Below are 15,062 nucleotides of genomic sequence, written 5' to 3' on the forward strand. Positions count from 1 at the left end.
CGTTGCTTTTGAAGGACAAGAGTCCGGATAACATTTTGTCAATCCATTGTTTCGCTTGCACGGTGTTTTTACCCATTAAAAAAACAATGTTTTATCAACAACTCGGTTTTTTCCATTTTTTAAACAAACTACAAAACGACTTTACTCCAACCTCGATAACTCAGCTGTTTCTGGTCGGATCGACTTAAAATTTTGACCCGTTTCAAGCAAAGGTTAGTACTCTAGAAAGACGTGGTTGCTGGTTTACTACGAGCGCCATCTCTGCTTTAGTCTCGGGACTAGGCCACAGGGCAAAAGGCACCCTTAGGTCACTGCTCATGAAAACGCTAAGTAAATGTATTGCGTCAAATGTAGAAATCAATTTCGTTTCAAATAGTTTTTTTAAATTTTTACTGCTTGGTATTTATTGATAAATATTTATGAAGATGAACTTAGCGAAGCACCTTTCGCCTTTTGATAACGCAAATAGGTTAATAATTTGTTGCTAGTTAGTTGCTAATTGGTTACGGTAATTGTGAGTTTGTTGCTCAATTTTTTTGAGTACTTTGCTAAGTTCATACGACGTTAACGAAGCACCCCTCCCAAATAAGCTTGAAAACAAATCGAAACCTAGTGGATAGTTTGTTACCAATCAGTTGCTAATTAGTTACGGTTACTTTGAATTTGTTGCTCAATTTTTTAAGTTTTTTCGAATACTTCACCAAAGTTCGCACTGCGTTCCGATTTGTTTTCAAGCTTTTAAAGAAGGAGTGTTTCATTAACTTTATATGAACTTAGCGAAGTACTCAAACAAATATAAAATAAATTGAGCAACAAATTGAAAACTCCGGTAACTTATTAGCAACTAAAATGCAACATATTATCCACTGGATTTCGATTTGTTTTAAAACTTATTTAGGAGAGGCGCATCGTTAGCTTAATATGAACTTAGCGTAGTATTCGAAAAACAATTTGAACGAGAAATTCAAAATTACCGCAACTTATTAGCAACAAATTATCCACTGAGTTTCGATTTGTTTTCAAGCTTATTTGGGAAGGGTGCTTTGTTAATTTCATATGAACTTAGCGAAGTACTAAAAAAAAACAATTGAGCAACAAATTCAAAATTACCGTAACTAAGTAGAAACTAATTAACCAATTTGCGTTAGCATCGGTGATAGCTACTTCGCTAAGTTCATGTTCACCAAATTTTTCATTAGTATTCTTCATGATCAAAAAGGACAATTCGCACCTTTAGTTACTTTCGAAAAGGGCCTAAGCAAAATTTTCTTCAAATTTTTCAGAAACCTATATCTTATATTATTATTAGATTGATTTGGTGTTTTGGACAACGATTTAGGTAACTATTGAAACTATATGGAGAAAATTCACAATGTGAAAAAAATCTTGTATTTTTCATTTTTTTTAAAGTGTTTGACATTTTGTAAAGACTGTCCTAGAAAGTATGGACGCAACCAAAAACCGCTGCCATTTCGCAATGGTTCAGAATCTGTCAATTTTCATGGCTGCGTCCTGTTGTTTACACTCTTCTCTAACCACTTGTGCAGTTGTTTATTCGTTTTCATTAGTTTGTTTCGAAATCCGTGGACTTTCAGCAGAACAACGTCGAAAAATTGTTTACAAATGGTGCACAGAACGCGAACTGTCACTGAGAAAGATAGCAAAATTGGAGGGAGTAAGTGAAAAAGCCGTGCGAAATGCAATCAGGAAGTTCGGTGAGGATAACGCCTTCAAAGATAAAACGAAAACGGGTTGAAAAAAGTTCCTGCTAAGCCTCAGATGGATAAACGTATACTGAAGGCGTTCGAGCAAAAGAAGGAGGTTTCAGTTCCGGTAGTGGCCAAAAAAGTGGGCACTTCGAAGTCAAATGTTCTTCGTGCTAAAGAACGTTTGAATCTTCGAACCCATAAGAAGCAGAAACAACCAAAACGTAGTCCGAAACAAGAAGCATCGATCAGGCCGAGGGTTCGAAAGCTGTACAATACGATTCCTGCTGGAAATTTGAACCGCATAATCATGGACGACGGAACCTACGCGAAACTCGATTACAAATCCTTGACGGGACCACAACATTATACGGTGCGAGAAGGGCAAGTGTTAAACCAGTCCGAGATATCGATTGAAGTCGAAAAATTTTGTAAGAAAGCTATGGTCTGGCAAGCAATTTGTAGCTGCGGTAAGATTTCGCAACTTTTCATCACCACTACCTAATGAACAGCGAAATATACATCAAGGAATTTTTACAAAAACGACCCATGATTAGAAACCACAAGGGGGGGACGGGTATAGCGTGATGGGTAAGTCGATGCCTTTCACGCAGCCCGCCTGGGTTCGATTCCCAACCCCGCACATAGGGTCAGAAAGTTTTTCTGGCCCGAAGAGGCGAATGACATTAATGTTAAAACCTCTATAATTGAAACAAAAAAAAAAAAAAAAAAAAGAAACCACAAGGATCCTGTTGTCTTCTGGTCAGATTTTGCTTCTTGCCACTACTCGAAATCAACGGTAGAATGGTATACTACCAAAAATGTCAATTTCGTCCTAAAAGACATTAATCCACCAAATTGCCCACAACTTCGACTAATTGAGGAATTTTGGGCATTAACGAAGGCACATCTTAGGAAACATGTCTCGGCAGCCGAAACCATTCAACGGTTCGAAAAAGATTGGAAAAAAGTGTCATAACTCGTCGCCAAGAAGTCTGTACGGAATTTAATGAGGAACGTTCGCAAGAAGGTGCGCCAGCTAGTCTACAATGGCTAAGTAGCAAATGTTGAGAATAATATTCTGTTGTTGTAGTCTAATATTATCAGTATATCGAATAAAATTTGAATATCTAACATTTGTGAATTATTTACAGCGAAATCAAAGTGCGTCCATACTTTCTGGGACAGTTTTTAGTTGACAACTGATGAAATTTTGCGCACTATAGCTCAAGATGTCACCATGATAAAATGAATCAAAAAGTTACAGTCTCATAAATACGACTAAATTTTTCAAAATTGTTCAAATATTTTGTTCTCAGTTTTCCTATGCTTCTAGAAAGTTCAAAACTGAGCTAATGGGACAATGGATCATGGTATGGGACCAAGTTTCCAATGTAGCAAGCAAACAATAACAACAAATAATATTTCGATTTTAGAAAGCGGTGAGCAAAAACTATTTCACCTACTGTCATAGTTCTGAACTAGTCTTGTCGCATATATTTCAATTACATGTCATGTCCACAAGGACCACGCGAGACCGTCATTATTCAGCACGACAACGATCGGCCACACATTGTGACTTTAACAAACGCAGAAAGACATATGATTATTAGGGTCGGATAAGGTTATATAAGAAATTATGAAAATTTTTCCATTCAATATTGTTATTCAGTAATCTGACTGATTTTGAGAAAATCGCCAGTACAACACATTTTTGTAGGAGTTGTCATTTTTCGACTATAGCCGTTTGAAAAAGCAAAATGATAAAACAAATTTGGCACTTTTCAAGAGACAGTCTAGATAAATTTTGGAGAACAAAATGGAAAGTGGCTTTTCATGACAAAGTCTGCATGTTTCACTAAAATCTTAGAGGGTGCTGACAACTTTTAATATCCTCCAGCTGGCAAGCTTCTTGGGATAAAGATGATCTGGGTCGGTAGATGCACTCAATTATTCCGAAAATATCGACAAAGGCATGGTTCAGGGGACTGGATGTGAGTAGGGATTTCATTCGTGTGATGTCCAGACCCATTTCCAATCACTACACGTTAGACGCACATCTCCTTCGAATTGGACTCTCCGAGACTAATCATCATTGATCATGTCGTTTGGACATGTGTGGAGTATCGTGATGTCAGATCTCAACTAATATTTTTTTTGCGTACCAAACGTAGACTATCCAATGTCCCAGTTCGAGACATTCTTGCTTGTCGTGACCTTCTATACATGAAACTTCTTTATCATTTCATAAAGAAAATTGGAGTTTCAATTTAGTAAAGGCCCCTTTTAAGACTTAGTTCTGATTCCAGCTGCGTCCATGAGTTCAACCAACAGCTAAATTAGAATAGAAATTATGTAACGATACAAACAAACTCGAAATAGTTTATGAAATTATCAACAAAATGTCTGAAAATAACAGCTTATTTTATAATTTATAGAAGTTAATCGTTTGGTTCAAATAATATTTCCGAGTAGATTTCATAATTAAAGACGAGTTACCTAAGATGATATTTAAGTAATAAGAGGAATATGTTTTAATAAATTTAAAAGTTGTGACTATTTTAGAATTATATTAGGATAAGAATTTTATGTAAAAGTGATGCTACGGTGAAGAAAAACCTATGTAAACTGCCTTAAGAGATAAACGTATTTATGAAAAAAAAAACTTTTAATATCCGCACAATTTGACGCAAAATTCGTCAATTCTGTTTAAAATTGGTCGCCGTAAAATCCTGACAATTGTTTATACGGTACGACTTAGAAAACAAAGACGTAGTCCTACGTCAAAATATATCTTGAGACTTTCTCATTTTAGAGCACATTTAATCAAACATGAAATAGTAAAAATTGGAGCATTTTTCGAACATTTAGAAACTGGCACAAGAAAAGTGCACCACTTGCTTTAGGTTTAGCATTTTGTCTTTGTCAGTCTAAATAACGACGGCATCTGCGATCCGCTTAATCGCTCTGTTCAATTTCTCCCCAAATTAATCCATTTTGAAAGCATTTAAAATCGCACAAACGAGGAATAACTGTAGTTTTACTTATGTTCAACCGGGCTGTATTGATGCTTAACTGCTGGGAACATTTTTTTTTCAAATAGTATAAAAAAATTGAAGCAACAACCGAATTCAATCGACCACGGTTCGGTTATTGTTTTTTTTTTGGTATCATTCTTCGACCGTCTGCTCTGTCTGCCTGCTTGCCCACTGACGGGGCCGACTGTTGAATGTTGCTGACGGACTCTTCAACGGCTTGAACCCGTTAGAAGCTGCGATTGCAAACCTGGCCTACTCGGCCCGCACGAAGAAGACCACCACGGGGAAATGAAGGAGGGGGGGGAGGGCATATCTAATCGGTCGATTGAACGAACGGGCCCGAAACCCCCGGGTGCACAGGTTGCAACTTGTAACAGTTTTCCTTCCCCCCCTTTTCTTCCTATTTGCTGAGGTGGCCACACCGAAACTGATCGCCGGACTGATAATCGATAAAACATTCGACGAAATTGCTTTTCCTCGTAGCAGTTGGCTGTTTTGCTATGTTTGTTTTGTTCAAATTTCAGGCGAAACCTTCATTGGGTCAGGGTATGGACTCGTGTCGTATGTTTTGTATCGTAGTGCACCACCCCCCCGCCGCGTTCCCCCGTAAGTTGGGAGGATGTGGTGCCAATATCGGGGTCGTTGTTTGCCACAAGCGACTAATCATAATCGAAACGGGCTACGCTAGTATTAAGTGGTAATCGATTATGACTAATGGCTTTATAATTTATATCAGCATACTGACTTCGGCTGTGTGTGTGTTTGAGTGTATGTGAAAGTGCAAAATACGGTGGTCATGAACTGCATAACAAAGTAGCACTTGCAAACTTGAAACATGGAAGGGCAACAGCTTTACAGCAGAAACTGGGGGAGTTGGGTGGTGGCATCGTGGAAAAGTGTAAGCCGATGGTATGTCCACGTAACTGCGGGAGCTTCCTGCACCTACCTGCCCACCTACCTGCCATCACCGGGGACTGATGAATGAAATCGACTGTGCCGACCGAAAAGTGCCGAGTGGTGGCAATTCAAAATATAAAATTATGTATGACGCATGGTGCCAAACGGTGGTGGTAGCGTGCAATTGGCATGCGGGAAAACCATAAGAAAAATTGCAATGCAAAACAATTACAGCGACAGTAGCAGCAGCAGCAACGACTACTGTTTATGCAATTTATATAAGAACCGAATGCTATAATGCAGATACGGGGTTGTGGGAAAGTTGTTATGCCACTCACGGCCACCGAACGGATCGTTAACACAAGGGATTTATTTCGCTTCCTTTGGGGATAATCTATCTATCAACAGGCACTTTGAGTCTCCGTCTCTGGGAAAACTCATAATTCGATTCGACTTTTTCCCCTTTTAATCAGAATACCAAGTTCCAACAAGAATTGGATGAAATTTTCAGGAAGCACGTCGTCGTCGTCGTGGTCGACGCCGCCCAGAAGTAGATAATAACCGTACCGTCGTACGACTCTGGGTGCTGGGTGGGTCCCATTCGTTGGGTTATCCTCAGCTGGCATAGAATTTCGCTTTCTTTCGATCAAAAGTTATTTTATTCATTCCAGCACGTTCCCCCACACACAGTCAGCTATCCAGCCGACGACGACGAAGTACGTGACCTGGGGCGTTGATGAAGCGTCCCGGAGTGGAAAAGTTAAACTTCTTTGCAGTGCAAGAAAAAAAACAGAAATGAAAGAGTCAGGAAGTAAATTCGTTAAAACGAAAAAAAAAATTAGTTCACGCAGCCGCCCGAACAAAACACCGCACACACACAGCGCATTGGGAGCGGAAATTTTCCCGAGGTGAAAGTCGTTTCTTCCCGACATATGATCTAGAGGTAATTTTCATATGCGACTAGGTATCAATTATTGTTATTACTATCGATTGTCCACAGTCGCTCCACATATATTTATATTTAGCTAGAGAGCAGTCGCTTGCTGGTTTCGCTGGCTGTCTACATATTATTAAAGTATCGATTGCGAGCTCGGTTTCTTATGGGTGAGGCTATAGAAGCACTCTACTTTTGCACGGGAACAGCAGCACAACGAACGGCAGGTAATATTTTTTATTATGATTGGTTTGGCTTGCATTGTCAGTACGTATGTGTGTGTATGCTGCTATAGATTAGAAAAACTGACGTGACCGAAAGTGAGAGTTTGCGAACAATCACTAGAGCTATGTTGATTTGATACATTCATTGTGGAGAGTGAATTAGTGCTACAATGTGGTTGTTTCCAGTTTCATGATCAGTCGTTTATGAAACTAAAATCATTTTTTTTTTCATGTGGTAAAGAAGAATCGAATATATTTAGAATAATTGTGTTTCTTTAAAACAAGATCGAATTTGTTAAGAAATAAATTCATGCCGCAACAACCACATCTGTCTAGGTTTCCTGATTTTCCCCGGGTTACTAAAAACTACATTCTATACTTAGATGAGTGAACACTTTTGCATACCATTCGGTTGCGAACGTAAAAACTGTCAAACTCATTTCATTAAAATTTCGATTCAGATAGTAATCGCTTTGCAAATATTACAGGTGTAAATAAGTTCGTCCAATTTCTTTGAATTTGTAACTAACCACTGCTTTCCCCCATCTTTCTGACAATCTACGAATACCCTTTTTGTCTTTCTCTATAGAAAGGTAATAGAAAACGGACTTTCAAACGGAGCCTCGGAGACCCATAGTGTTACATACCATTCGACTTAGATCGACGAGATCGGAAAATGTTTCACCTTTCAACGAATGTTTTTACGAGCTCAATTTTCTCGAAGATAACTGAACCGATTCCAAAAAACTTATGCTCGTTTGAAAGCTTTGGGTCATTTATCAAGTTCGAAGATCAAATGGCTGTGACTTTTGTCATTTCATCCTACACGGAACGACCGAAATCAGCTCTGCCTAATACGTATTACTGTTTTTGAATTAGTTGATTTTAACAACAAAATTTTCAAAATAACTATGAAATTAGTTGAGAATTCACTTTGCTGAAAAAAACTCTAATTTATAGAGAATATGTTTAGTTGGTGAATATCCTGGACACAAACCATCAATATTTCAATCCAAAACGAAATTCTTATTGACAATTAATTTTGTTAATAAAATCAGAAAATTTGCCTCTATTTATCTATCACCATTTTTACTGAAAACAGCGATTTAGAAGATCAATTTCCAAAAAGAAGTTTCTGTTTCGTTTATGTCTTTTTCTCCAATACAACATCGTATTTATACCTGCTAATATAGAAAAGACAACCGCGACTGAAATTTTTTTCGGTAGTAGTGTGCCATCTAGTGGCTAGTAGCCATTACGGTGTTGAATTAAATTAGTTGAATGGAAATGAAGTGTGCCTTAGCTAAGAAATGACAGCACGTTTAATTGGTGATATTTATTAAAAAAATAGCCATTTCAACATATATTTTATTATTATCAAATGAAAATTAAAAAATCTAAATTAGCAAAAGTAAGATTTTTTAGTTGTCTCAAAAAATAATTAACTAAAATCAGAAAATTAACTAATTTTTTCGCCAAAATGCTGATTTCGGTCTTTCCGTGTAAATTTGTGCTTATGGCACATAACCGTTTTTACTTTTCTTTACGTTTCGTCTTGGACTGTGGGTCAGTGCAGAGCAGTTCAAATTCAACTGCTTAGTGCAAACTTCAACAGCTCAACTTGATCCTGCGCTGAGCACTGTACTGACGAGTCTAAGACGAAACGTTAAGAAAAACGTACGTTTTGGTTCAGGAGATATAATGGTATAAGTGACGTAACCGACGAAACGCGATGTTTATTTCTCGAAAATGGCTGAATCGATCTCGACAAACTTAGATGAGTTTGGAAACTACTATTGGTTCATTAAACAGGTTTGAAGCAGAGGTGGATATAAGTCCATTTTGCGCACGAAAATGTGAATCAAGATTTCCGATTGTGAATCAAAAAACCGAACACCGTGAATTAAGAAATTGGGCGAAAGAACTAAAATTGAAATTATTTTCTAAATTATGGAAACTGTATATTACACGGAGTAGAAGCGGCGCTTAGACAAATTTGTTCTCCTTCTAAGAAGATAACCAAGTGCAAGCGAAGAACTTTAGCTGCTCTCTCAAAAACTCGTTCGCGCATTTGCGTACCACGGCAGACATGAATGTACAATGTTTCGTACGGTCTCAGCGCATTTAGCCAAGAACGAGGTTCAAGTGACTTAACTCTCCGATAAGTCCCCGATAACAATATAACATTTATACAATTTTGTAAGAATATTGAACACTACATGCTTGGCAGTTCTGTTTTCTGAGACTTGTTTAATTACTTTCCAAAAATGGGGAAATCAACACCACCTTAAAATTCATTTGAATTTGTTTGCATGGTCATACATAAAAACCATTCAAATATGATATACAATTAAATATAGTAATCCCGTTAGTAGTTTTAATGTTATTAAAATGCTTTCAAATAATAAAGATAATTGCAGTAATTTTTTACACTTTGATTATCGAGCTTAATTCGTCATAAATATCCAGTTTTCCAATTTTTTTTAGGTCTTAATAAAGTTGTAGGTTGAATTGTGAGTTGCAAGCTAATACGGCAAACGACCTTGAATTATCTCATTCAAAATTTGTTGCCCAGATTCGGCACACAAAATGACTTTAAACGATTTCTATTCAGGAAAGTTCAAGTCCGGTTTTGGCATACATAGAATATTATTTCGGTTTTCGTATTAAAAATGACTTAAAAGGGTTTTCAACAATAGATTGCACTTATCATCCGTTCATATAACGCTCAATCCCTTTTTGAAATTTGCTATGTTTCAAACTGTATCGCACACAGAAATTTTTTGATAAAAAGCATTATTAATGAATGTTTCTTTCATGTTAAGAAAATTTTGTTATGTTAAATAAATCCAAAATGGAATTGGTATCGATAAATTTTCACGAACTCAAAACTTTTTTACGGTTCAAAACGAAAATCCTATGCCTATGAGAAAGTTAATTTCATTTTTACTATACAACTCACACTTTTTCTACCTGTTTAAGTTTCGGTAATTACAACAATGTTATGTACTAATGTATTTCTTCAACTACAGCCTCATCATTCTCATAGATTCGAAACTGAACACGCCGATGTGTTTATCCTTCGAGTACTGTATTTTCGTAAGTGAAACTTGTGTTTTATGATTAATTTTGGCAATGACATTTAGGTGTTTTTGATTAATTTAGAAACAAACGAAAAAAGCACCGGAAAGCAACGTTTCGTCTGCCAAACGGGCCGGATGTGTTCGATAAACTTGTGTACATTAAGCACGAACCCCGCTCGCCCCCAGAAGCAAACACTTACAGTGAACAGATATCCTTTCAGTTTGGCCGTCAAATCCTTCAGCAGCACCATTTTGCTTGACTTGTAACTGCAATCGTGAGGCTCATTGACGCTCATGGTGTACACACAGATAGGACGCGCGTCGATCGTCGCCAGCAGATGTCGGCCACCGAAACAATTCAACCAATTAACCCGATCATCTACCTTGAACTGTGTCTTGTACAGAATTTCCGCACGGCACCTTCTCGGTAACGAGAAAACCTCATCACATTCCACCCGCCGGTCGGTGGCTGGAAATTTTTTCGCCCACACTATTAAACCACAGTATGTAACATCTTCATACAATTATGCTTATTTTCACCACATTAAGAACTCTTTCGCGGCCACGATTTTACCGGCCTGGTCGAGCGGAACGGGCAATTATTCACACATCACCAACCGTAAGCACCATTTATTTCCTTCTACTTTTCGTTTTTTTTATGTTTCACTTAAGGAATATTTCTGGCAAATGGAATCCGCCTGACTTCTCTGTGGCACTCGATTGGCTTTAACTCTCGGCACTGCACCGAAGTCGACACGAGGCACTTCCGCACTGTTCCGCCCTCCTTTTCCTTCCACCGGAATCGATTGCGCGGAAGAAGGGGGATAAAAACAATCAACTGCACTGCAACTTGTTTTTTTTTTCGCTACGCCAGCCAATCTACGCGGTATATCTCGGGAGAGGCTTCAGAAGAAAAAAAATGTGTATAATTATCGAACCTGTCGGATGGAGTAGTGTTTTCGATGCAGTAAAATGCTACGTAATTACAGTTTGATTTTTTACTCGTTTGTGTCACTGATGGTGGTTAATCGGTCGATTGATCGCTCACGATAGATCGCAGGCTCGCCGAGGAAACGAATCACACAAACGGACTGTAACAGTTTGACCTGGCCTAGTATTGCAATTGTGTACCGCGATCATCGCGATGACGATCAATCGAAGTAGAAGAAGAAGAAGAAGAAGACGGCGGAGAATACAACGAAGATGACAAATTTGGCACAAAGTTCCATTAGGAGGACTCCCCGATTCATCCGAACCGACCGGACGGTATTTCACAGGCAGAGTTATAAGATGCCATTAAATGGAGGTTTCGCTAATGGAGGAGAACCCGAATGCGAAATGTGGTTGTTGCCTTCGCTTACACCTTCGTCGTAAGCGCGTTTTCAGTGCGACACACGCATCCACAAACTGATAATGAATGGGGTTTGCGTGCCAAAAACACAAAAAAAAAAACAAAACACTATCACAACGATTACACAATGAGACACAATGAGTTGTTGAACAGTAACATCAAAATCGTTCAATTAGCGGAGAGGACTCAACGAAGTTGCCGGTTGATTCGCCACTGGCTTGGAGGCGAAACCCGCTTTTAATTGGCGGTCGGTTGTGTAATTTTTCTGGAAAACACAAAGGCACTATTAATTGTCTTGGCGACTGTAGGACTGGGGGGCCAATATGGCAACGTTTAATTTTCTATGGGCTTGATTTTGTCATTAAAAATCAAACACTATTTTTTGTTTAGTGCCAGTAGGATTATGCAATGGACCAAGCAGTTATTTCAACATCAGAAATCAATCGTTTTGGCATCTAAAATGTCCGACATCCACTGTTGGGGTTTGGGTGTTAATATGCAATCTAAAACTACTCGTGTTAGTTATTTCTGAAATATCTTCTACTTGAATATTTTTTGATAACTTTACATCATTGAACTAGCAAAGAAAATGTTTGGTTATTCGATTAGAATACTATTCAAAATCTTAAATTTTCGAATGGCAGCTCGAGCCCACCAAAGCAGTTCAATGAGTAGAATCAAACGTGTTTCCAATATTTTGTTACATAACTACTTTTGCATTTGACGGTGCTAAGTGGCCTAATATTGCTGATCATCCGTGAACGTTCATTTAGGAATTTTTACAGCTGAATTAGGTGAGGAGTGTATCGAAAACTTTTGACATGATATTACTAAAAAATGATTGAACTTTTTTTTAGTGTGTATGCTGGAAAATGTACGTGACAGTGCATTGCTTCATTTCAGTTGTGTGTTGATACAATCGCAAGAATCGATCTTAAAAAAAGTCTGTACATTTGATGCATCAATATTTCGATAATCAGTAAATTTTGTGCATTTCAACTTAACTTGAAATCCACCTAGCAGTGAGATGATACCTTTTTTTATCAATTAGCATGTGTTTTTCTGGCGTGAATATTCTTCGTTGTGCTTAGCTTCCACGAGTAGTGCGTTCCTCATAAAAATTATAGATGTCTTCCGATATCGTAAACAGTTTTTATAGGACCTTAATACCTTTTATTTGAATGTTAGATGGACGAAATCGGGTCAGCCTTCTACTAGCAAAATAAGTGGCATTATTTTAATTCCATTACATACATTATCCTGTTGTTCCGGAACCGGAAGTCGGATCCAAATGAAATTCAGATACCTAGACTCTAAGTTTGTAGAAATCAGTTAAGCCATCCCCGGAAAAAAAATTGAAATTATTTTTCACACACAAATTTGCTTAACTCGACGAATTTCTTCGAATGGTATAAGACAGTAAAAAGTTGTGTTCCTCAAACGATTATTGTTGCAAGCAGTATAAATCAATATAAGAATGGAATTGGTATGGTTATATGTACCGTTACATTTCTAATACATATGTCATATCCGAACGATTATGTTGCCAAAAACGAACCGTGCTAAAATCGAAACGTCATGAAAAAGGGTGCTAAGACATAAAACAGTATTGAAAATCGTGTTTCACATTGCTCCGAAACATCGCTTTATCATCAAGCGCTAAAAACTCCTACTACTAGAATAAGGCGAAAAGTCGCTAACGCAAAAATATGTTTTCAAGGTCAATTGTGATATTGTAAAAAAACTGAACATTTTGACATAAAACTTGATATGACTCAAACAGGGTAGTTAACAGATCGCAAAGTCATTCAATAGCGTTCAATGTGACGGGAAGACCTTTCATTTGCGACTAGTTTGATCAAAATGTCCAGCCATCTCTGAGATCTCGACCTCTTTGTTGACAGCACACATACAGACATACAGACATTTGCTGAGTTCACTTTTAATGGGAAGCTCCTCTTGTAAACGGGATTTTTTGTTCCTTCACTTCAAGCGTGTATTAAATAAAACTATGGGTTGCCTCATCTTCAATTTTATATAGTTATTATTCTTTATTAGAGACTACAACAGCGCAAAATTTTATGTAAAAACATCGAATTGTTGCTGAGATATGATTACTCAAAGTGGGACAAAACTGTCAAACTGGTTTGCACGATAACTAAAGAACAGCTTGAACGAGTTGAGAAAAATTGTATGTCGGATTGAAACGTATTAAATTTTGAATTGAACACCGTTGAGAAAATCGTGAAGAAAATATTTTTTATAAAAATGTGCACCTCGTTTCGCCATCGTTTGTGAAAAAATATTAATGAAATTGAAAATTTTCACTAATCGCACTGTAATACCGGAACCGGAAGTCGGATCTGGATCAACATTTCGGTTACTTTTTAAAGAATTGTAAGACTCATTTGCATCTTAGTTTGTGAGAATCGGTTAAGAAATTTACGAGAAAATTGATTGCGCATTTTTTAATAAATTTGAACATATTTCCTTGTAATTCCGGAACCGGAAATCGTTTGTGTAAATTGGTTCAGCCATCTCTGAGAAAATTGAGTGACATTATTTGTCACATATATGACACTCGACTCTCCGGGCCTCGGTTGTAAAGTCGGTGTTCATAGCGATTGCATAGCCTTTCTATATAAGAAAGGCAAAAATGCCTATTTTTGTAGTTTTTTTTATTAATTTAAAAAAAGAACAAAAAAAAAACAAAAAACAAAAATACAAATGCAAATATTCGTCTATTTTTTTCATAACAAATAAAACGCATAACATTGATAATTCACAGAAAAAAACAGCAAAACTAAAGAAAAAATGGCCAGACGTCTCTTAAAATTCATGAAAATTTATCATTCGAGATTTGGTGTACACTCTAAAAACAATTTCATATATTCCAAACGCTTCAGAAATGCATGAAATGTCATGATTATCTACCTAGTATTACCTCGAAAAAATTGTTTTTGAGAACAATTTTTTTGTTCCAGATAGTCGACTTAATGTTATGCCTTTCTGTGCGAGTATGTAATAATAATAATATACACACATACGTGTATTACGTTTTTTTTGCACTAACTTTTCTCGAAGATGACAAAACCGATTTTCACAAACTTAGATTCAAGTGAAAGCTCTTATAGTCCCATACCAAATACCAGAATATTATTTGGATATAACTTCCGGTTCCTGAGTTAACACAGGGGCACTATTGTGCAAAAAAGAAAAATATGTGTACTAATTTTTCACAGAGATGGCGTGACCCATTTCTATAAACTTAGATTTAAATGAATGGTCTTACGGTCCTTTACAAAATTTTGGAATTTCATCTGGATTCAACATTCGGTTCCTGAATTATTACTCTATAATAAGTATGTGTTGAAAATTATATACCATCTCTTAAAAAACAAAAAAATGTTTAAAAATCGGCCTCAAAATTACTCCAATCGGTAGAGTCATTATCAGTAGACGGTCTAACAATCCGGATCTGGTTATGCCTTCAAGAATCGAAGAAAATGTTTTTGAAGAACAATGTACATTTTATCCCATAATTCCGGAACCGGAAGTCGGATCCAAACAATATTCAGGGATTTGGTATGGGACCACAACAATTTTCATTTGAATCTAAGTTTGTAAAAATCGGTCCAGTTTTCTCCGAGAAAAGCTAGTGCAAAAAAAGTCGGTTTTAAAAATGCAAAAACAATAAAAACGCTAAAATTCGCATAAAAAACCGCATAACTTTAAAAATTCGCATAAAAACCGTAGGATACCCATAGTTGATTTTTTATCCACTCTCTAAATGAAGGATAGAAAAATTCCGTTCAGAGTAGAAACTCCC

General features: G+C 37.1%; 1 protein-coding gene across 8 annotated transcripts in view; it reads right to left on the minus strand.

Annotated features, from left to right (window-relative positions):
• The window catches only part of LOC131435671 (serine/threonine-protein kinase N), a 258,158-nt gene that overhangs the window by 170,604 nt on the left and 72,492 nt on the right, over positions 1-15,062 (minus strand). For 4 of the 8 annotated variants that reach the window (XM_058603802.1, XM_058603799.1, XM_058603800.1 and 1 more), the window contains exon 2: positions 10,083-10,785. The exons of 3 other annotated variants lie outside the window; for them this stretch is intronic. In XM_058603802.1, coding sequence (XP_058459785.1) covers positions 10,083-10,178 — 96 coding nt within the window. In that variant the 5' untranslated portion in view covers positions 10,179-10,785. Of the gene's footprint in view, positions 1-10,082; positions 10,798-15,062 lie in introns of those variants that run through there. One more of the 8 variants, XM_058603801.1, reaches the window with a different exon arrangement.

Source organism: Malaya genurostris, chromosome 3 (assembly GCF_030247185.1).
Source record: "Malaya genurostris strain Urasoe2022 chromosome 3, Malgen_1.1, whole genome shotgun sequence".
In the NCBI taxonomy this organism is placed as follows: Eukaryota; Metazoa; Arthropoda; class Insecta; order Diptera; family Culicidae; genus Malaya; species Malaya genurostris.